The sequence below is a fragment of the Hippocampus bargibanti genome, linkage group LG12 (assembly GCF_051943395.1).
Source record: "Hippocampus bargibanti isolate YZ-2025 linkage group LG12, ASM5194339v1, whole genome shotgun sequence".
Lineage (NCBI taxonomy): Eukaryota > Metazoa > Chordata > Actinopteri > Syngnathiformes > Syngnathidae > Hippocampus > Hippocampus bargibanti.
In genome coordinates this window covers 5,127,501-5,150,177 of record NC_142745.1, presented here as the reverse complement: position 1 = coordinate 5,150,177, position 22,677 = coordinate 5,127,501, and the positions used below count along the sequence as shown (strand labels likewise).

General features: G+C 36.5%; 3 protein-coding genes across 4 annotated transcripts in view; all 3 read left to right on the top strand.

The window, feature by feature from the left end:
• The window catches only part of wnk2 (WNK lysine deficient protein kinase 2), a 30,490-nt gene extending 27,590 nt beyond the window's left edge, over positions 1–2,900 (top strand). The window contains 2 exon segments of the mRNA XM_089010490.1: positions 190–479; positions 1,997–2,900. Coding sequence (XP_088866616.1) covers positions 190–479; positions 1,997–2,275 — 569 coding nt within the window. The 3' untranslated portion in view covers positions 2,276–2,900.
• A 2,229-nt stretch (positions 2,901–5,129) lies between these two features.
• On the top strand, positions 5,130–21,609 carry LOC148890096 (inter-alpha-trypsin inhibitor heavy chain H3-like). 2 transcript variants are annotated; one of them, XM_089011139.1, is made up of 24 exons: positions 5,130–5,286; positions 6,369–6,529; positions 6,698–6,802; positions 7,459–7,621; positions 8,043–8,153; positions 9,686–9,814; positions 9,959–10,075; positions 11,013–11,181; positions 11,274–11,384; positions 12,121–12,302; positions 13,973–14,152; positions 14,225–14,334; positions 14,431–14,693; positions 14,773–14,793; positions 16,088–16,147; positions 16,362–16,379; positions 16,578–16,595; positions 18,025–18,066; positions 18,260–18,307; positions 18,391–18,486; positions 19,618–19,789; positions 20,783–20,931; positions 21,254–21,335; positions 21,409–21,609. In XM_089011139.1, exons 1-24 carry the CDS (start codon positions 5,218–5,220, stop codon positions 21,521–21,523), a joined length of 2,691 nt encoding a protein of 896 aa, XP_088867265.1. In that variant the 5' UTR covers positions 5,130–5,217; the 3' UTR covers positions 21,524–21,609. The 2 variants fall into 2 exon arrangements, with proteins under 2 accessions (XP_088867265.1, XP_088867264.1); XM_089011138.1 differs by having other exon boundaries at positions 13,973–14,334.
• Positions 21,610–21,783: 174 nt separating this feature from the next.
• il17rc (interleukin 17 receptor C) overlaps positions 21,784–22,677 on the top strand; it is a 12,890-nt gene continuing 11,996 nt past the window's right edge. The window contains 1 exon segment of the mRNA XM_089011141.1: positions 21,784–22,677. This exon segment is cut by the window's right edge and continues 747 nt beyond it. The gene's annotated coding sequence lies outside the window, so the exon portion shown is untranslated.

Here is a 22,677-nt window from a genome sequence, read left to right as displayed (position 1 = left end):
GTTCAAAAGTCACAGCGAAATATTAGTGACTTGTAAATTGGTTCAGACGTTTCTCAAGGTTCCATTGTTATCATTTCTCAAATGGGATAATTCTATATGGCACCCCGTTTGGGAACCATTGGCTAAGCAAAGATCATCACTGTTGTCCTCATCTTTTGCGATGTATGATGTGTTTTTGTCTCATGCCAGGGCTAGGGGCTGTTCATCTATCACAGCAGCCCCCCACCGTTGCCACGCCTCCTCCTCATCAGCCTGTGTTGGGATTGGCTCAAGCGCAAGTCAATAATAGCAACAACAAGACAGCAAGCTACGCCGGTTCATCCATCAACCTGCCTGAAGATCTGCAAAGAGTAATGGCCGACTGGAAGCAGGAGGTTCTTATTGTCACTCACAGGCCCCGTACGAACTCCTTGCACATTGAGGGGCCGCAGCTTTTCAATCAAATGGTTGCCCCAAATGAGGTTCCAAGTACATCAGAGGTGAGTTTGTAGTACATCACACATAGGTATTACAAACTGTGTTAAAAATATAGATTGAAATAGCTCATCACATCCACAAAAATCAACATTCTTATATTCACAGTCTTTTTATTTTATTTGAAAATAAATTGATACTATCTATAACTACAAAATGAGTTATCTTAGTAAATGTTGGCTAACTGTTTGACGGTTTTGTGCCACCCTTGAAAAGTCATTTTTAGAGCTCTTGGGACTATGGAAAAAAAAAAAAATAATCACAACTCATTTACGCAGAGCGTGTTCATATGAACACAGATAAATTCGTTTTTAAATGCATTAATGTAATTTTTTTTGCCACATTAATTATTGTTAATTATACCTAATTATATTATTGTTAAAGGACAACCGATGTCACTTTTTTTGTTTTTTAAGTGACATCAGAAAAAAACGTTTTATAGCATCTAAAATACCCAAAACACGCAGTATGATATTTTTATTCAAATGCAAAACACCAATACAAATGACTTAAAGTGTCCAAAATCTGCAAAAAAATGGAGCTGCGAATTGGGCATTTTCAGAAAGTCCCGCCCCCAGTTCGTGACGTCACGCCAAGACGTCTTGCATTGCTGGAGAATCAAAACAATGGCTTCAGATTCGGAGAATATGCTTTCTTGTTACACATCCAGTTATGAATATGATTCAAATAGTTCTGAAGAGGAAAGCATACATGTTTGCAATTGATTAAAGAATTTATTTGTGTCATTTTGAGGCAACATTTGGGGGAAATCTCTCACCCAAAAAAAGAGGCCTAAAATGGCGACCTCCTGTGGCCACCTCCGTTTCCACAGGCTGATAAATTCCTTATATGGAGCTTGGACACCCTCTTCTGGCCTTCAGGCGGCTTTTGGGTGCAACACGAGGTCCCCAGACCTAACAAGTACAGCAAAATACATTGACGTGATGGAAGGAGCGCTACAATGCGTCTTTTTTACGGTCAGGGGCGGTCCTTCAGTGACGTCACGTATGGACTCGCCACCAACTCAAAAACAAGACTTCCTGAATATTCAGCGTGAGTCTTAAAACGTAAAATATAGCTATATGCGGTGGAATCTTTGTAAAATACACTGAGTAGAAGTCATTTGAAGCCATTTTACAAATTATGGACACAACTTGTACGGAGACGTCGGTTGTCCTTTAACTATACACTCCATTTGAACCTATTTGATACTATTGTTTTGATTTTTGAATTTTTTTTTTAATAATGTGTCTGTGTTCATATGAACACGCTAATATTTGCTTCAAATCTTTTTTTGTTGAATAGAACACTTGCATTGAGAAAAGTATTACAAAAAAATGAAATCCATTGTGCAGTTATTTTGCACCTTTATATGCTTCAAATTTTCATTATACATCTGATAAGAAAGCGTGTGGTCAAATGTGCCCCCCTCCCCCACCCCCAAAGAGCACTGATGAACCCTCATGAGCCTCTCCATCATTTAAATTGCCTATTACTGATCTAATCCGTTATCCACATTAAGATATCATCGTGGATGACCCCAGATGAGGAAAACGGCCACCTTCCCCCTGACAGCACTGGCATGACGTTGCTCAACGTGTCCTCCACAAGACCCGGCACCATTTGTCACCTCCTCTCGCCCGTCCCACGTCAGGTCTCTTCCTCTCCTCTCGCTCTTAGCCAATCACCCGAGGCGTCCCTCGCACTTCCTTCCGGAATCTTTGCCTTTCCCGCAAGCCAAGAGGATTCCATCCAAAGTACAACATATCAGCTGCCGGACCCCAAATCAAAAACTCTTTAATCTGACTCGCAATGTGTCTTCCAAGACTTATACCAAAAAGTAATGTCACAGTAGTTGTAATCCATGACGTGAAAATAGTGTATATAACGTATTTAAGCAGCGCAAATGATACCATTGGCACATCCTCTGGCCTCTCATTTGCATACGCTCGATTGGAAGTTGATTTCCAACTGCTGATTCACATCATGGCTTGTATATAAATTGTAATGGATGAAGATGTGTTCCATCCATTGGTGAAATTTACAGTTATGTTGCTCGTCACATTTCCCATTTTTTTGCCCTCATCAATGAAACATTTCCAGCAAAAGCACTTGGAATATTATCAGAAAATTGGAAGGAACTTTACCGTTTGGTGAAAACCAATTGTGAGTGTGCCTTGTAGGGTGATCAGCATTTAGGTTCAAAGCAGCCATGAGTTATTCTCAGTGTATCCTGAAATTATGTGATGAAAAAAAAAACTACAACAAAATGAAGGGAATAAAATTATATCATGTTTGCATTGCAAGTCATGAAATCCAACAGGTTGTTTAAAAAAACGTGTACAATGTGTTTAAATCAATCCAAATGAAGCCACCCTCCTACACATGAACTTGACTTGTTTAAAGGACAACCGACGTCAGAAAAACGTTTTTTGTTTTTTAACTGACATAGCATCTAAAATACCCAAAACACGCAGTATGATATTTTTAGTCAAATGCATAACACCAATAAAAACTTAAAGTGTCCAAAATCTGCAAAAAAAATGAGCTGCGAATTGGGCATCTTCAGAAAGTCCCGCCCCCCTTTCGTGACGTCACGCCAAGACGTCTTGCATTGCTTGTGAATCAAAACAACGGCTTCAGATTCGGAGAATATGCTTTCTTTTTACACATCCAGTAATGAATATGATTCAAATAGTTCTGAAGAGGAAATCATACATGTTTGCAATCGATTAAAGAATTATATGTGCCATTTTGAGGCAACATTGGGGGAAAATCTTTCACCCAAAAAAAAGAGGCACAAAATGGCGACCTGCAGTGGCCACTTCCGCTTCCACAGGCTGATAAATTCCTGACATGGAGCTTGGATGCCCTCTTCTGGCGGCTTTTGGGTGCAACATACAGCAAAATACATTGACGTGATGGAAGGACTGCTACAATGTGTCTTTTTTCGGTCAGGGGGCGGTCCTTTCGTGACGTCACTCGTCACCAACTCAAAACCAGACTTCCTGAATATTCAGCGCGAGTCTTAAAACGTAAAATATAGCTATATGCGGTGGAATCTTATTAAAATACGCTGAGTAGAAGTCATTTGAAGCCATTTTACAAATTATGGACACAACTTGTCCGAAGGCGTCGGTTGTCCTTTAATTCTTGAGTGAAGACACTGACAATCACAATGTGAATATACAGTGTATTTATTTAAAGGCATATTTCATTTAATAAAAATCTGAGTTGAATTTCTCATTCCCTTTAAAACATTTTGTGCATCATTAAGAAGGTTACTCTCAACACTTGTCATTATTCCTGCTTGCAATGATTGAATGATTTGGGCTGCTGAGTCCAAACTGGTGACGCAAGGAGATAAAATATAATATAAATATATAAAAATATATAATAAATAAAAAGATACAGAACAGTGCTTGACAAATTGATTAGACCAGTGGTCCCCAACCTTTTTTGCGCCACGCACCGGTTTAATGTCAGACAATAATTTCACGGACCGGCGGATAAATACAACAAAATAAAATGATATATGTCGCAATAAATTAAAATTTTAAATAGGACTCTTGGTATTGTCTGTTGAATGGAGCCTTTTTTTCATAGAAGTCGTAGGCTCTTCTTCCCTCTACTCACTGCGCCTTTTCCCCTTCGAAAAGAAACTTTCCAAAGACGTTTGTGTTTTTACTCAGTTTGCTAGCTTACGGTCGGCTAATTTTAGCGGTATGTATCACGTGACCTAGACAAGCGTTTTGACATGCGTCAAGAGTAAGTCATAGACGGATGTAATCTGGTAATAAATTTAGTTCGGACTCAGATAGTAAATAAAATGGAAATTATGTAAATTATTTATTCTTTCTGTGTGGCCCGGTATAAAATGACAGACGGACCGGTACTGGTCCGCGACCCAGGGGTTGGGGACCTCTGGATTAGACCATTGCAACTACGCTATTGATATTGTAAGACAAATTTCTAACCTCTGGATAAGAAAATAAAAAGCCAGAAGAAAATCTACAGCAAATGCTACATGGATTAAAAAGTGACCTTTTTTTGTACGTATAACGGCTGTAATGCTAACACAATTCCATTTCTGGTAAAGTGTTTATCTTTCGTGCCTCTCCGGGCATTGCACGATAGGTCAATAATCCATTCCAGGAACTGCATAACTTATATCTGCTTTTACAAATACAGTAAAGTCTCGTTATATCGATATTCTCGGGAGTCGGAAAAAATATCGATATAACCGGACTATCGATATATCCGATCCTGCGGCATGTAAATTTTCTCCTTGCGTTCATAGAAATAGTATCGTAATAAGCAGTACTATCGATATAACCGATATCGATATAACGAGACTTTACAAATATAATCAAGTTCACCTTTCTCTGAAGGATATTGATTGAACGCTTTTTTGTCTTCTGAATGATTTAAACCTTTGTTTTCCTGCCATGCTTGATTCCTTCATTTAAAAACATAATTGGACAAAATTTGGGATCAAAATTGTGGTTCAATTTTTTTTTTTTGTATCATTCAATTTTGCAGTTGGATATCCTGTATTATATTTCTGTGTGTGTTATCAGAGCATATGTGGGGGTGAGAGAGCGTTATTTAAACTGGACCAGAGTGAAATAGGAGTTTGCCCTTTCGCTTGATGTTCCGTACACATTCATCATGCCCTGTGATTGTGTTTGAGTATAAAAGGCAGCTTTTGGATATCCTGGCTTCACTCTCATTGGCGTCACCATGGAGAGAGCTGTGCTCCAGATCTGCATCTTCGGTCTACTTTTGGCTTTTGGCACCACGCAACCGAAGGTAGGATGATTAATGATGCAGATAATGCAAAGAAACTGGAAACAACTTTTTTTAAATGGCTTTTAGGAGAAAAAGTTAGCATTTGGAATTCCAAATCAGGGTCAGTATTAGTTGATAAAGTAAACATCTCTTGTCTGCTGAATTGACCTGAACATGGAACTAATGAACTATTTTAGTCAGATTTACATGTAGTTGTTGCTGTACAAGTGCCACCAGATAAAAAGTCCACCTTTTATATAACTATGTGGGACTGGTCAGTCTCTAATTGCAATGGTGACTTTAACTGATGTATGCTTCAATCACGTTGCCTGTAGTTTTTTTCCACCATGCAATAATGTGATAACAAATGACATGACAAAAATGTTAGTACCATATACAGACAGTCCCCGCTCACTCCCATTTGTTATTTTACTTTTTTTTTTTTGTGATTGATTAATTTATTGTGTGATTCATTCACTGCCAGACGTGCAAAAATGTGTCCACTGCAGTGCCAGGGTTTTTTTTTGTCATTTTCACTCAAATTCCAGGACTCACAAAATAATGAATTTTAGGGCTGCATAAACATTCAATGCAGCGTAAGAAACCTTACACTCTCTTCTTTCATCAGAAAGAAAGAGTTACTTCCTAAGTTATATCGGTCTGGAGTTATTTGTGCTTAAAATGGGGGCGGCTGTACAAAAAAGCAAATGCTGCCCTCTCTTGGAAGGGAAAAAAAACATTGCCAGAGGTCTAACCAACACTTCATCTGCACCCCCAAGAAAAATCAAAACCCAGTGAATTAGCTAACAGTTTCAATTTGATGCTGTGTGCCCAGTATTACGCTTTGGCTATACTATGTCTCAAACGCCCCAGACAAGATTACGTGACATATCCAACTCATGTGTGGACATGAAATCATTACTTCAGCCAACACAGAGTGAAAAGTAAAAGAAATGAGGGTGTTTTCCCTTCAACCAATGACATTTCATGTCCAACATGCTTGTTTTTGCACAATAATTTGATCTTTGCTCAGCTGACTGGCAGACCAATGACTCTCCTACAACAACTCCCCCACTCACCCACTTCCCCAACTGTTTGTTCAGGATGACTGGGAGATCTACAGCTTTCACATCAACTCCACGGTGACCAGTCGTTACGCCACCACCGTCATCACCAGCCGGGTGGTCAACCGTAAAGACGAGTCTCAAGAAATTGAATTCCACGTCCGGATTCCCAAGAATGCTTTCATCAGCAAATTCAGAATGTTGGTGCATCTCAATTCATCACATGACGTATTTATTTCATAGAAAATAGCATCAAAAAACAAACTCTGATCCTAAATGCATTTGGATATCAGATCTTTCTTTTATATAGATATGAAGTTCAAAATATGCACGGAATGACCTTGACCTTTTCTTGACTTTCCGTGCAGGTTTATGGATGGCCAAGTGTATGATGGGATCGTGAAGGCTAAAGAAGAAGCTGAGCAGCAGTACTCTGATGCCGTGTCTCGTGGTGAAAGCGCTGGCATCGTCAGGTGCGATAAAAGATGATTAAAAACAAAAAGGAGTATGTATTTGGATCTATGTAGGCTCTCAGTCGTATAGGAGTGGTCCATCAAGGAAAATGTTTCTTCAGCCATCATCTGTACTTTATTGAAGGTGTCGGATGTTTTGCTCCTCATCCGAAGAGCTTCGTCAGCGAACTAAAGTTATGCTGGTAACTCTGGCCCTATATATATCCCTAATGGACACAGGTGGCAGTGCCTGACCTCTGCTCTGATAAGTCCCTACTCTAATGTTACAACAGACTTTTTAGGCCGATATCACATAGGCTTAGTAATGCCAATGAGGTGAAATCAGAGCCAGGGCTAAAACAATAGAGGTAATCAGATTGGCTTCAGGGAGTGGTCCACTGCTCCGTGAGCCTTAGGGCAGGGACCTATCAGAGAAGAGGCCACCTCTGTCCAGTAGGGATATCGGGCCAGGGTTCCCGGCACAACTTTAGTTAGCTGACGAAGCGCTTCGGATGACGAGCGAAACGTCCGACACCTTCAATAAAGTACAGATGACGGCTGAAGAAACCTTTTTCCTCTATGTATATGGATGTAGTTTTGCAGCAATTGACTGGTGACCAATCCAGGGTGTAGTCCGTTTTTTTGGGATATTTTATTTGTTTGTACACCTTTCACAGCTCAGTTGGGAGGACCCTTGAAGAGTTTAAGACCTCGGTGACAGTGGCCCCTCTGAAAAAGGTGATCTTTGAACTCACCTACGAGGAACTGCTCAAACGCACACTGGGCAAGTACGAGCTGCAGATCCACGCTCGCCCCATGCAGCCCGTCAAAGACTTCAAGGTGCGTATTCCTCCCTGTGGCGCCAACTGTTTAATAATCTGCTATGGCTGTGTTGGTCTAACTCACAGGTGTCAAAGTCAAGGACCGCGGGCCAAATCCGGCCCGTCACATCATTTTTTTCGGCCCGCAAAAGCAAATCAAACCTGTTAAATTCCATGATGATTGCTAAAATCTGAGCCAAAATTTCATATTTTTGGATGTCAACCACAATAAAAGTCATTATTCTTGACTTCAGATTTGAAAACGAGTTATTCATTAATTTGCTGTGTGCTCAATATGTAATATTTGAAGGGATTTAAACATTCTAATGGGTTCCCCAAATTCATAACGGCCCTCGAGAGGAAACCATAACTACAATGTGGCCCGCGGCAAAAAAATGACTTTGACACCCCTGCTCTAACTTGTTTATCCTAAATTTCAGGTGGATGTGTACATGCAAGAAAATGCAGGAATCACTTTTATCTCCGTTAAAGGAGGACTTAGCACCGGCGCGATGGCTAACGCTATCACCAAAACGCACGCCGACACAGAGGTAAGACATGAGCCAAAGGAATACAGCAATTCGGGTCATTTCCATCTTATTTTTCAGGTAATTCGGGTATTTCAGGTAACAAGCCTTTGCTTGGTAGAATTTTTTTTCCTTAAATCCGAAATTTGATATATGCCCAAACTTCAGATACATACAAATGGAAGTATCATGCTAGCAAGGATAGCTGCAGTAGTGATTTGCACATTGTATCTATTTATCAGCCACTGAATGACTCAAACTGAGACAAAAATGAGAAGCTGCTGTGGGCCACAACTCACGCTCACATGCTCACACGCACACTTTTCATTTATTATTTAGATTATTTTTATTTATTAATTTAATAGTAGCAAGTAGCAAACCTTCAATTATGTTTAGCGTACATCAAGTGGCATGAGTGTTACATAACTTCTGAATGTTTTCAGCACAGAGCCAGGTGAAAACTGAAAAAAAAACATACAGTAATCGACTAGTCAATGTTGCCGCTAGATGGCCTCAGTGTTTCATTTTCACCTCGATAAAGTAAATGGAGGTCAAAGGTGGAAATCCTTGTTTTCCTTCACTTGTTTGTGACTGTGTTTCGCTCTGACGGATACATTTAGTGTGGTATTTATTTATTTATTTATTTATTTATTTATTTATTTATTTATTTATTTGTGTGTTTATTTATCTATTGATTTGTTTATGTATGGCGGTCTGTATTTATTTATTTATTTATTTATTTCAATGTTATTTATTTATTTATTTATTTATTCATTACAATGTATTACTATTTATCTATTTATTTATTTTAATTTTTCTTCTTTATTTATGTATGTATGTATTTTTATTTATTTATATTTTTATTTATTTATTTATTCATTTATTTATTCATTTTTTAATTGTGCTCAATTACTGACCCAGTGAAACAACAGTAATATTTCTTATTTTTATTTATTTATTTATTTGAGTGTTTATTTATCTATTGATTTGTTTATGTATGGCGGTCTGTATTTATATATTTATTTATTTTAATGTTATTTATTTATTTATTCATTACAATGTATTACTATTTATCTATTTATTTATTTTAATTTTGCTTCTTTATTTATGTATTTATGTATTTATTTATATATTTTTTTTTATTTATATATTTATATTTATTTATTTATTTATTTATTTATTTTAATTGTGCTCAATTACTGACCCAGTGAAACAACAGTAATATTTCTTATTTTTATTTAGTCAATATACGGTTAATAATAATAATAATAATAATAATAATAATAATAATAATAATAATAATAATAATAAAAAAAAAAATAATAATAATAATAATAATAATACATTTTATTTCTAAGTGGCTTTCAAAACTCTCAAGGACACTTTACAGTCACGGGATAATAACTTTTTTTCCGCCCTGCGGTTAATGATCCCAGTAAAAGATGACAAATACAAATATAAAATAAATAGTGTTGATTATATAAGAAGAATACTGTGTCACTCTTTACCTAAACTCACAGTTCTACTTTATTGATTTTCATATTGAACTTTTGCAGGCCTGGGTTCACTTCTACCCAACAGTGGATCAACAAAAAACATGTGACAGCTGTGGAGATAAGGGTATGAATGGAGATCTGGTTATAGTTTATGACGTCAACAGAGACAAGTCCCTGGGGGACATCAAGGTAAAAGGAACCGTAGATTTCCTATACGTATTTTGATGTCTGTTGTGGTATCTTTTCGGCTTTTGCTATTGGATTGATTTGAGAAATAAGGATTTTTGGTTGTATTGGGTGTCATGAGAGATTGTTTTTTCTTTTTTTCGGCAGGCATCAAGTGGCTATTTCGTCCATCATTTTGCTCCATCGCAACTTGCCCGTATTCCAAAGAATGTTGTCTTTGTCATCGATAAAAGTGGTTCCATGCGTGGCAAGAAAATTGAACAGGTACAGGCATTGGAGTTTTGCATGATTTTTTATTTTGAATTGAATCTATTTAAAGGACAACCGACGTCTCCGGACAAGTTGTGTCCATAATTTGTAAAATGGCTTCAAATGACTTCTACTGAGCGTATTTTAATAAGATTCCACCGCATATAGCTATATTTTACGTTTTAAGACTCGCACTGAATATTCCGGAAGTCTTATTTTTGAGTTGGTGACGAGTCCTCACCCTACGTCACTGAAGGAACGCCCCTGACTGAGAAAGGACATACCTTGCATCACCTCAATGCATTTTGCGGTACTTTGTTTGGTCTGAAAACTTTGTGTTGATGGCGAAATTAGAAGGAAAACACATGAATAATGCAATGGTGAATCGCATGTTACACCGAGACAACTATTAGATATTGGCTGACAAAAATTCCAAGGTGAAAAATCAACCAATTTCCAACGGAGCTCTGGCGCCATCTTCTGCATTTTCTGTGACGCTACACACACATATCACGCTTGATCCCTCAAAATGACCCGGAAGACCTTCTTTAATCGATTGCAAATATTTATACTTTCCTCTTCAGAACTATTTGAATCATATTCATAACTGGATGCGTAACAAGAAAGCATCTTCTCCGAATCTGAAGCCATTGTTTTGATTCTCGGGCAATGCAAGACATCTTGACGCGTGACGTCACGACCTGGGGGCGGGACTTTCTGAAAATTCCAATTCGCAGCTCAATTTGTTGCAGTTTCAGCACACTTTAAGTCATTTTAATTGGTGTTTTGCATTTGACTAAAATATCAGCCTGCGTGTTTTGGGTATTTTAGATGCTATAAATTTTTTTTCTGATGTCAGTTTCGGAACAAAAAAGTGATGTCGGTTGTCCTTTAAGCAAATGTTATTTTTTCCTTGTTGTAAAAAGTATACATCTTTTTTTTTTCTTCTCAGACCCGCACGGCACTAATCCATATCCTGAATGACCTGGCAGAGGATGATTTCTTTGGTCTCATCACTTTTGATAGCTCCGTGTATTACTGGAAGCAAGAACTGGTTCAGGCCAACTCACAAAATGTGAACAGCGCCAAAGAATTTGCAAAGAACATTCGAGAGCAAGGAGGTAATTTAAACATTTCACATCCAAATTAATTTTACTTGGACTATTGTAACCATTTGCCCTCCAAAGTCATGTTTTTGTTTGACACGCTTTAGGTACAAATATTAATGACGCACTGCTGGATGGATCACGTCTGCTCAATGAAAACCCGAGGAAAGGTTCGGCTTCCATCCTCATACTTCTCACTGATGGAGACCCAACCTCAGGTTATCATGCACGCATAGACACACACACACACACACACACACACACACACACACACACACACACACACACACACACACACACACACACACACACACACACACACACACACACACACACACACACACACACACACACACACACACACACTTACACCTAACGCTTTAACTGGTTGGTATTTAAACACAAATGGTGATGCACCATATGTAGACAGACACTATAATAATGTAGTGTACCCCTACTATTGAGCGGGTTAAGGACCAGGCCCCGCCTAAAAATAGCAACATTCTGATGACAGAATAATACTGTCATCAGTGCCTGCTTGGGTGCCGATAACGCGTTGGCCATGGCCTCTGGCTATGTTTTTTCTTTTCCACAAGGGGGAAGCATTTCCTTTTTTTTCCAATGTTAGCGCTTTGTTCCACCTTCAGCTGTTGTTAAAGCGCGATATAAACCTATATGTATGTGTTGCACTGTATTTTGGACAGCCGCCCTCATTTCAAGCTCATATAACTCCAGACCCATATAATTTAGGAATTAACGGGTTTTTTTTCTGATGAAAGAAGTTAATGATGTTGTTATAATATGTTTTGATGAACATTATATTGTGCTATTTTCCTGCCGGAAGAGCATATTTTTAAATTGATTATAAATGAGAAGAATGCGAGTACGATATAAAAGCTTTGCTGCCACGTCACATTGGCTAAACTTTTTTCCCTTTTTCTGCCCTTATTGCAGGTGTGACCAATCTGGAACAAATATACTCGAATGTGATGGAGTCCATCCAAGACAAATTTCCACTCTACTGTCTTGGTTTCGGTTTTGACGTCAACTTCAATTTTCTTGAGAAGCTGTCTTTGTTGAACAATGGTGTTGCCAGGCGTATTTATGCTGACGCTGATGCCGATTTGCAGCTCAAGGTAAATTTGGGTCCTATCATCCCTCATAATATATATTTTTTCTTAGCTTGCCAAAACAGGAATTCTTCATGCTTTTTTTGTTGCGGTTGTGAGGTTTTTTTCCTGGCAAGAAAAGTCTAGTCAACATGAGATTATTTATTTATTTGTTTGTTTACTTGCTTGTTTGTTTGTTTGTTTGTTTGTTTGTTTGTTTGTCTGTCTGTTTGTTTGTTTGTGTATCTATTTATTTATATTATTATATTATTTTTCTGTGTATTTATTTATTTGATGTGTATGTTTTTTTTATTTGTGTATTTACTTATTTGTGTGTGTGTTTTATTTGTTGGTTTGCGTTTTGTATATTTATTTATTTATTTATTTGTTTGTTTATTTATTTGTTTGTTTGTTGGTGTATCTATTTATTTATAGGTGTGTTTATTTATCTGCATTTATTTTTCTGTGTATTAATTTGTCTGATGTGTATGTGTTTTTTATTTGTGTATTTACTTATTTGTGTGTGTGTTTTATTTGTTGGTTTGTGTTTTGTATATTTATTTATTTATTTATTTATTTGTTTGTTTGTTTGTTTGTTTGTTTATTTGTTTGTTTGTTGGTGCATCTATTTATTTATAGGTGTGTTTATTTATCTGCATTTATTTTTCTGTGTATTAATTTGTCTGATGTGTATGTGTTTTTTATTTGTGTATTTACTTATTTGTGTGTGTGTTTTATTTGTTGGTTTGCGTTTTGTATATTTATTTATGTATTTGTTTATTTATTTATTTATTTATTTATTTATTTGTTTGTTGGTGTATCTATTTATTTATAGGTGTGTTTATCTGCGTTTATTTTTCTGTGTATTTATTTATTTGATGTGTATGTTTTTTTTATTTGTGTATTTACTTATTTGTGTGTTTTTTATTTGTTGGTTTGCGTTTTGTATATTTATTTATTTATTTATTTGTTTGTTTATTTATTTGTTTGTTTGTTGGTGTATCTATTTATTTATAGGTGTGTTTATTTATCTGCATTTATTTTTCTGTGTATTAATTTGTCTGATGTGTATGTGTTTTTTATTTGTGTATTTACTTATTTGTGTGTTTTTTATTTGTTGGTTTGCGTTTTGTATATTTATTTATTTATTTATTTGTTTATTTGTTTGTTTGTTGGTGTATCTATTTATTTATAGGTGTGTTTATTTATACGCATTTATTTTTCTGTGTATTTATTTATTTGATGTGTATGTGTTTTTTATTTGTGTATTTACTTATTTGTGTGTTTTTTATTTGTTGGCTTGGGTTTTGTATATTTATTTATTTGTTTGTTTGTTTGTTATCTATTTATTTATAAGTGTGTTTATTTATCTGTGTTTATTTTTCGGTGTATTTATTTTATGTGTGTGTATTTTTTATTTGTGTATGTATTTATTTGTGTATGTTTTGTATTTATTAGTTTGTGTTTTATATATTTGTGTTGTATTTACATTATTATTTATTATTTATTATTTATTATTTATTTGGTCCTTTATATGTTTTTTAGATGAGGTAGTTTTTTTTTTTTTGGGGGGGGGGTGTGAAGGTACTTTTTGGTTGTTGTTTCATTTGGGATGTAAGGGTTTGACAGTTTGTTACGGAAAGTTAACTGTTAGTTAGGTTGATCACATGATTGTAAGCGAGCGTCTTTTCCAACAGGGCTTCTATGACGAGGTGGCCAATCCTCTTTTGACAGATGTAGTGATGATCTATAACGGTGGCACCAATCTGACCCGGACCAACTTCAGTCAGTATTACAACGGTTCCGAAATTGTGGTCGCCGGTCAGATCACCGACAACAATATTGAAACCTTCGTCCCAAGTGTTGTAGCCATTTCGGTGAGCGTTCTTCTTCAGATGTGGTGTTTTTGTAAAAACTACTCGACATCTGAATTCATTTTCACTCTGCAGAAGAATACGAGTATCAATTTCTCGGAGAAAAACAGCACGAAAAAGTCTACGGACAGCAACATTGAGAGGGTTTGGGCCTACCTGACTGTCAAACAACTCTTGGAGAGAAAGTTAGTACTTTTTAACTCATTCACTGCCTGAATTGCAAAATGAGCGTATGTATTTTCAAATGTCCGTGGATGTAAAAATGACAATTTGCTTCACAGATTACAATATTCGGGAGATGAGAAGGCGAAAATGAAAAACGAAATCTTGCGGCTGTCACTCAAGTACAACTTTGTGACCCCGCTCACATCCATGGTGGTCACCAAGCCCACAAAAGAGAAGACGGAGGTGCTTCACAAACCCAGCGAAAGCGGTCCACTTCGTGACCAAGGTTACTCTTTGGGGATGGGCGGGCTCGGGTCTATGCCGACTCGCACATTCACCACAAGCTATTCACACACTGGAAGTTCTGGCGTTTCTTACAGTGAGTTTCATTCATGTGAATTAAAAGGCAACGTACAATGGAACACAATCTAGATATAAAATATTTTCTCTCTTTGCAGGGCAACATCGGCCCGTTTCAGGTAAATGACTCAATATGCTCAATGTATAAAGAGCTTTTTTTCAAGTTAGGCATCATTGTGCATCTTAGTTTTTGCTTTAAATGGTTAAAAAAAAAGTGTTTACAGTTTTCAAAATAAAATTGCGGTATTTAACATAACTGGAATCTGTTGAGCTTTTCCCAATTTTAAAATACTGATGAAAAGTTCCAAATTAAAGGTGATTATGCCCCCCACCCCAATTCCATAATTATTATGTTTTTTTAATGATTCCAATTATTTCAATTTGAATGTGTTCAACTTATTCCCATGTAAGAAAAATCATGAGATACAAGCACTGTATGTATTTCACAAAAAGCAGAAACTTGGTAGTTAATATTCACTGAATTGGAAAAAAAGGCTTCACCTTCAAAATATTTAATGCCACTCCCAGTTGAAGTTTATAGCCAAACAAAATGTCAAACTAAGAGGACTATACATCGTGTATTGAATTTTATATACGACGTAGCATCCGCTACCTTATTGCTATCACATACAGTGAGACCTCAACTTACGTACTGAATTGGTTCCCAGACAGAGTGTGTAAGGCGAAAAGTGTGTATCTCCCAAAAAAATTCCCATAGGAAACCATTAAAATGGGAATAATCCATTCCCAGGTTTCCATAAAATATACTTTTCAACTAAATAAGCCTTAAAACTACACACAACATACTTTATTCTATGTATAATAAATGTGCTATTGTATCGTAATGAAAGAAATACACTGCATTGTATCATAAAGTCACTTTATTTCCATTTGTGATGGTCATTGATGGCTTGATGGAAAGGCGTTGGAGGTCAAAGGGAATTGCTGTTTGGAAAGAGAGGCGCATTACATGAGGACTGTAATTAAAGGAATAAACTGTGCTGTAAAATAAAGTTTTATTTACCTTTTTGATGGTCGTTGATGGCTTATGGAAGGAGAGTCACCTTCCATAAGGACTGTTGGTAACTTAACCTCTGGTGCTGTTCGGTCGTGTGCTTCCGCCGAACATCACTCCGCCAGCCGTGGTGGGTGTGTATTATGAAAACAGTGCTTATTATAAGGTTTAATTCTCATAAATTTGCCGTTTGTAAGACGAAAAGTTTGTAAGTTAAGGTGTTTGTAAGTTGAGGTCTCACATAAATAGTGGCATTTTAATCCTTTCAGAAAAGGATATTTGGACTCAAAAGTATTAGTATAGAAGTAGTATTACAGAAGACATATATGTTTTGTCCTCTGCGAAGAACACATAACATTAGTATAATTTTCCACACAATGTTTTTTTTTTTTCATCAGGGCGATCAGGGCTACCAGGGCTACCAGGGGCATCAGGTGTACGGTATTCAACATACACAGGTGATTACATTAACTAATAAAGCAAAATTACGCACAGTACATGAATGTTGAAGTAGTATTTTCTCAATCAAAGCATGAACTGAATTGCAGTATTTTCTGATTTAAAATGACTCATTTAAAAAGAAGCACACCAATTGTACCAAATGTTTTTTTTTTACCACAAACTGTCATCGAATGGATGAATAACTATATGTTTGTTTCCTTTTTGTAACAGAACGCCATCGAATGCCTAGTACGTCATGAAGAGAACTGACCTAACAAATCGTTTGTGACTTACATTTTCCATAACGGAATCACTACACAAAGACGGGCTTCAAAATAGTGATACTATTCCTTTGTTTTTAATTGACAGCAGTTACATTCACACTCAACATGTTATCTTTTATTTCACTTCAAGCATGAATTAATTGAATTTGTTTTTCCCTGACAGGTTATCCCGGCTTTCATGGTAAGGTGCCGTTACAATACTTAACAGATAAAACACTGGAATGTTGTACATTATTTGAATACTAACTTTAATCCGGGTATATTTGATATAATAGCACGTTGTTAAAATACGCGGTTACTCAAAATAGCATTTGTAAATGGGCATGAGTGAAAAGGAGCATGAATTGGCTTTTATACCGCCCTCTAGTGGCCGAAACGAAGACACACCCGGTAGATCGTGCAGCACAATATGCCTCGAATTGAATGAGAAAGTGTGACAAAGACTTTTCAATAATATGCTCCCTTAGCCTTTATTAGTCTTACACTGGAGAAATGTACATTTCACAGCAGCAAAGTTATGGAAGGAAGAGGAAAGTAAAGGAAGAAGTAGAAAAAAAAATACAGAAAAGGCGCCATCTTGAAGTCAAAAGAGCAATAAATAAATAAAACCAAAAAAAAAAACGAAATAAGAAATGATATGACAACACAAAGCTTATTACTATCACATAATCAGAAACGGTATACAGAGGCTAACAAATAGCGTCTTTGTCGTGTCGTTATAACCCTTTCAGAAAAGGATATTCGTACTCAAAACGGTGAAGCAATACACGTTGACTGCTAGTATTAGATTAGATTAGATGAGCCTTTGTTTGTCTCACAGTGGAGAAATTTACATTTCACGGCAGCAAAAACAAAGTACAGGAGCTGCTGTAAAGGCAGCCACTCTCACGGTGCCATCTTGAATCCATAAATAAATCAATAAATAAATAAATGAATGAATGAATGAAAATAAATAAATAGTAAATACATACTAAATACTAAATAGTAAATAGTAAATAATAAATAATAATAAATAATAATAAATAATAATAAATAATAATAAATAATAAATAATAATAATAAATAATAAATAATAAATAATAAATAATAAATAATAAATAAATAAATAAATAAATAAATAAATAATGAATGAATGAATGAATGAATGAATGAATGAATGAATAATGTGACACAAGACCAAACAAACACTTTCTGCACCCTCCATGAAGCAGTTCTAGATAAAAGAGGAGAGGATCAAAGCGTCCTTTTCACTAGTGGATCAATGACGTCATGGTGAAATGTGCACATCTGCTACAATCTAAATGTTGAAAGCAAACACGAAGCTGTAGCATCCATTGGCGAAAAGAGACTGTCTAACATCTCCTGTCCCACGTAAATCCGCTTCATTTCCAAGCCGCGACAGTTCCATATACGCATTGGCTGAAGTGTTCCTAATATTTTGGCTACCATCCTCCCATGTGATGGACAAATCAATAGAAAGCAAGATCATGTGATCTTGAGAGTCAAGTACATTCCTCCTCATCCACTCGAGAAGGGCGGTCAATTATTAAAGTGTACATGTGGACCGAAATTTTATGTTCAAATTGTGATTGCCGATTGTTGATTTCCAGGTGTCCTTGGCTCGCTGCCAGACATCGAGCACGACCTGACAGGTGAATTTACGACAGGCGAGCGGCATGAAGTCACCGTGGTTGAATGAGGCCTGATGTGATGAAATGACATCAGACGATTGTGTTATAAAAATAATACTACATCCAGAATGGAGATTGGACATGTATTTTGACATAAAATATGATGATGACGTCAAGTGTGGAATATAACACGTGGATCTTAATGTTTTTGCAGCTAATGTCCTCAAGTTTGAGCCTCACCCAACCATGTTGCCAACAACAGGTAAGAATATTCACAGATTTTTCCAAGTGAGTCATTATATGTTGTTTGCACATCTCATTGTATCTCTTTGTCTGCCAATACAGTCCGCTTTTTGCTCCCAGCTGAGAATAAATCCCTTCCACTTTGTATTGATGTCCCTGGAAACACTCGACTTCGACTCCTTCACCTCCCCAGAACCGGTTAGAGTTAGACCAACTCTTCGATTTATTTATTTGGGTCTTTCCATGTACAGTGGGACCTTGGCTTACGAACTTAATTGGTTCCCTGACAGAGTGTGTAAGACGAAAAGTGTGTATCCCAAAAATTAATTTCCCCTAGGAAACCATTAAAATGAGAATAATCCGTTCCCAGGTCTACATAAAACATAATTTTCTAATTTTCTAAGCCTTAAAACTGCACAAAATATACCTTATTTTATGTACAAGTATATATACTTACAAGTAAAAAATATATACAAGTAAAATCTACATGGAAAGACATTTCTTCAAATTTGGAGATGCAATCCGGAAAGCATCTTGGACACTGAATTGCTTAAAATAAGATGATTGTTTTTATTTTTAAACACTCATATCGTTAAAAAAAATCATTCAAATGTTACAAATCCTGTCATGATTGAACATTTTCTCTAAACTTTCAAAGGTACATTTTTCATCAAGTAGTGATATCCAGTTAATAACCAGAAAATTTGAGCTGTAACAGAGAATTCCGGGTTATTCCTTGAAATATCCCATTCCTTTACCATTCGCTTGGTATGTGTTAAATTGCTGATAGAGATTAGACAGAATAAGAAATTATCATATTTAAAAGTTTCATGTTGTTGTATGCTTAGTCAACACCTGTGACTCAATACACAATTGAAGCATATACAACCTGGGGTCAATCAGGTCAACAGACACAGCAAGTTAAACGGTCAGCTTCACAGGAGTAATTTAGGACTTGGGGAACTCCTTATCATAGGAGCAATTTAGGACTTCAAACTCCTTATAACAGGAAGAGGTCATTAACCCGGTTACAAACTTATCAGTTCATGGAAAACACAATGTTTTATTGCTTACAGCTGTTGGTGCTCAGAACGTCTAGAGGCGTGGTATTATAATCAAGAAAACTATGTTTTACTAATGTATCACTTTAATTTGCATGTGCTCTCAATAAATAGCTTGGCAGAGGGGCGCAGAATTCAGACGTATGTCATGGGTGACTACGTTTCCTGCCGGCAGTAGGGACAATCTTTCTGGTTCCGAGTCTCTGTCCACAGTGTCTGACTGTCATATCTCTGACAGTAGCTTAGCATCTCTTTTTTTCTGAACTAGGACTCTCTGTTAATGGTGAACTGGATGGAAAGAGAGGCTTCAACAAGATTGTTATCCAGCTCAAACCGAACACCAATATTACAGTTAGCCTCAGTGGCGTCTCCTCTGAGGTTGGAATAATTCAACATACGTCATCATGGAAGATGGGACAGGAAACCATCAATGCTGGAAGGTGAGTTTGCATTTAGGTCGCCTTGGAGTGCGGTGCACGGGATATTCGTTTCATCCAGTGACTGATGCTGATGCTTAAACAGGGTACACAGATGAAAATAGTCATATCGGACAAAAAAAATACTTATTTGATTATCAAAACCAGTAATTCTGGCTTAAAACGTTATCCAAAGTGCTGATCTAGCTATTCAGGGTTTGATTGGGCGTTTTCCCCCTCATATAACCGTCGTATATAAAAATATGTTCACTTAGCGATAGCACAAAGAGTTGGGGCAAACCACGAACGACGTCATTGTGACGTAAAAATAGAACGAGAGCCAATCAGGACGCTCGTTAAAGATTCTGCTGTTACTAGACACAAAACGGCAGTAGTGTTTGTATTACAGATAAAATAAAAGGTTTGGTGGTCACTACGTGATAATGGCATAAAATTAAAATGCCATCGGCAGAAAACGCGTATCCTAGCTTATTTAAAAAACAAAACAAAAAACGTTTTTTGCTTCTACTATCAATCTTTTATATTTGTATTTTGTGGCACTCTGGCACCATATTGCCCCTATAGGTCACTCGGGGTACTACCAGAGACTCCATTCACATTTTTCTGATCACATTAAAAATGTATTTAGATCATGAAAAATTTGCATTTTTTCACGTTTTTTTTCAGGTTCGCTATATTGCAGATTATTTAAATGTACACACAATATATCGTTTTATATCGATTTTTAGCTATATTACAACCAGAAGGAAATTTTGCAAAAGAGGATTACTTTCAATTGGACTGATGCTAACAAGAACTGGTTCATGTAATTTCATGTTACGTAAAAGTAATTTAGAATAGTAAAAGGGCACTTATTTGAATACATTTCTCTCCACATTTTTTTAGCTCACTTAAAAGTACAGAAGTTATTATTATTCTTTTCTTCCCCAAGTTGTATTAGCATTGGATAGTTTGGTTAGTTACTGACTGCAAAATACAATGTTTGTATTTCTACAGTGTAACACTGATCAAGCAGGATATGGAAGTTGACATCACAGTTGGAGGAATACGCCTGATCGTCTTGCTTCATGAGAACTCAGGAGACAATTTCCTCTGGCCAGTTTTAAGACAGAAGTCTTCAGACAGTGACGCTGAAGGAATTTTAGGTGAGATCTTTATTTGTATCTACATTTATATGGATATATATATATATATGGATATATGGATATATATATATGGATATATGGATATATGGATATATGGATATATGGATACATTCTAAAATGGTTATGCATGTAACGTTCAAATGCCAGGATTTTGCAATATTAAAAAAATGAACAGGGTTAAAAAAAGAAAACAAATTTCAAAATTTTGACTAGAAAGGCAAAAATAAGCCAGGAAAGCCTTTTTGAACAACTGAAATGAATTTGGGGGTACTTTTACTTCTGCTCACAAGTTGTCTTTCACTGTCCCATCATTTGTTTTCAGCGCAAAAAGGAGCCGTTTATGAAGAAGTGCACCAACATATTACAAAACTTAAAATCAAAGATGAGGAAATCATTGTTTCCAGGTATGCTATTGCCATTTTTTTTTGTACTCCAACAGTCAGTGTGTGCGTTAAAATTTTTTATTTCTGATTGCAGAACCTCGACGGCTGACTACAGTTTTTCCCCAGCTGTGATGATGCCCTGCTGGCTCATGCCTGCAGCGTCAGCACTACAATCACAACTCAGTGATTTCACTCTCTCGGTTATTTAATAACAAGGCAGGCTTTTAGATCTATTTCGGCGGGTGGAAAACATAAACATTCATTGTGCCTTGATAATAAACGGTTGCCAAACTGATGTCTGGATATTTTACAGTTTCACTTTTAGGAGAAAAAAAAAATGTCTCCGGTGGTTTGTGAGTGGAGGCGGGGAATTAGTAGTCAAGTGACTTTCTTACACGGTAATAATGATGTTTATAAAAATCAAAATAGCACAGGTGAAAACAACAACAGCAGCTCATGAGTCAGTGCTGCTCACCTTCAATTAGAGTGAGACAAACAATGGCAGGCTAAAAAGTGAATTTGATGTCACACCGGGTGGAGCCTCTGTAATTACAGTAAAATCACAAATGCGATGAAGTGCAAAAGATGAAACGTGGGTGGAAACACGAGTAGCCCAAACTGAATTCACACAAGCATGGGCAAAGAACTGGGAAATCTGAACATCTGACTGATCACTGTGACCTGTTGGTTGCATCAGAATCAGAATTAGAATCTTTATTGTATAGTATGTCGAACACATTGCACAAGTACTGTATCATCATAAAAAACATGACAAATAATTATGCAGGACACTAATAAAGGCTAATCTAATATAATCTAATATAATTCCTTAATGTAATTGGTACCTCTCAGGAACAACTGTGAGACAATGTGCAAAGTATCAAACAGACAGTGGTTCAACAGTAGCCAAAATGGAACTGTATAGTGCCACTTAGCAGTTTTTTTGATGATGATACTAGTGCAGCGTGTTCTACCGGAAACAAATTCCTTGTGTGTTCTACATACTTGGCAATAAAGATGATTCTGATTCTGATTCTGAATATAGAGCTGGAGCTCCAATGATGAGAATGGGATGGTGTTCCACATGGTTGTGCAAAATTGCAATGAGACACTATACACTATACACTATATACTATACTATACTATACTATACTATACTATACTATACTATACTATACTGGACTGGAGTGTACTGTACTGTACTATACGTACAAGATGAGGCTATGCTATGCGATGCTATGTGATGCGAGACCAGATGAGACTATACTATACTATACTATACTATACTATACTTTACTATACTATACTATACTTTACTATACTATACTATACGTACTATATTTGGTGTGCATGGATCGATAGC

Bases quoted from the DNA above. Each gene is read 5' to 3' on its own strand.
- LOC148890096 (XM_089011138.1), top strand. From the start codon at position 5,218: ATGGAGAGAGCTGTGCTCCAGATCTGCATCTTCGGTCTACTTTTGGCT. The intron at 6,803-7,458 runs GTGCGATAAAAG...CACCTTTCACAG, and splicing joins GAAAGCGCTGGCATCGTCAG to CTCAGTTGGGAGGACCCTTG. The intron at 19,790-20,782 runs GTGAGTTTGCAT...GTATTTCTACAG, and splicing joins GAAACCATCAATGCTGGAAG to TGTAACACTGATCAAGCAGG.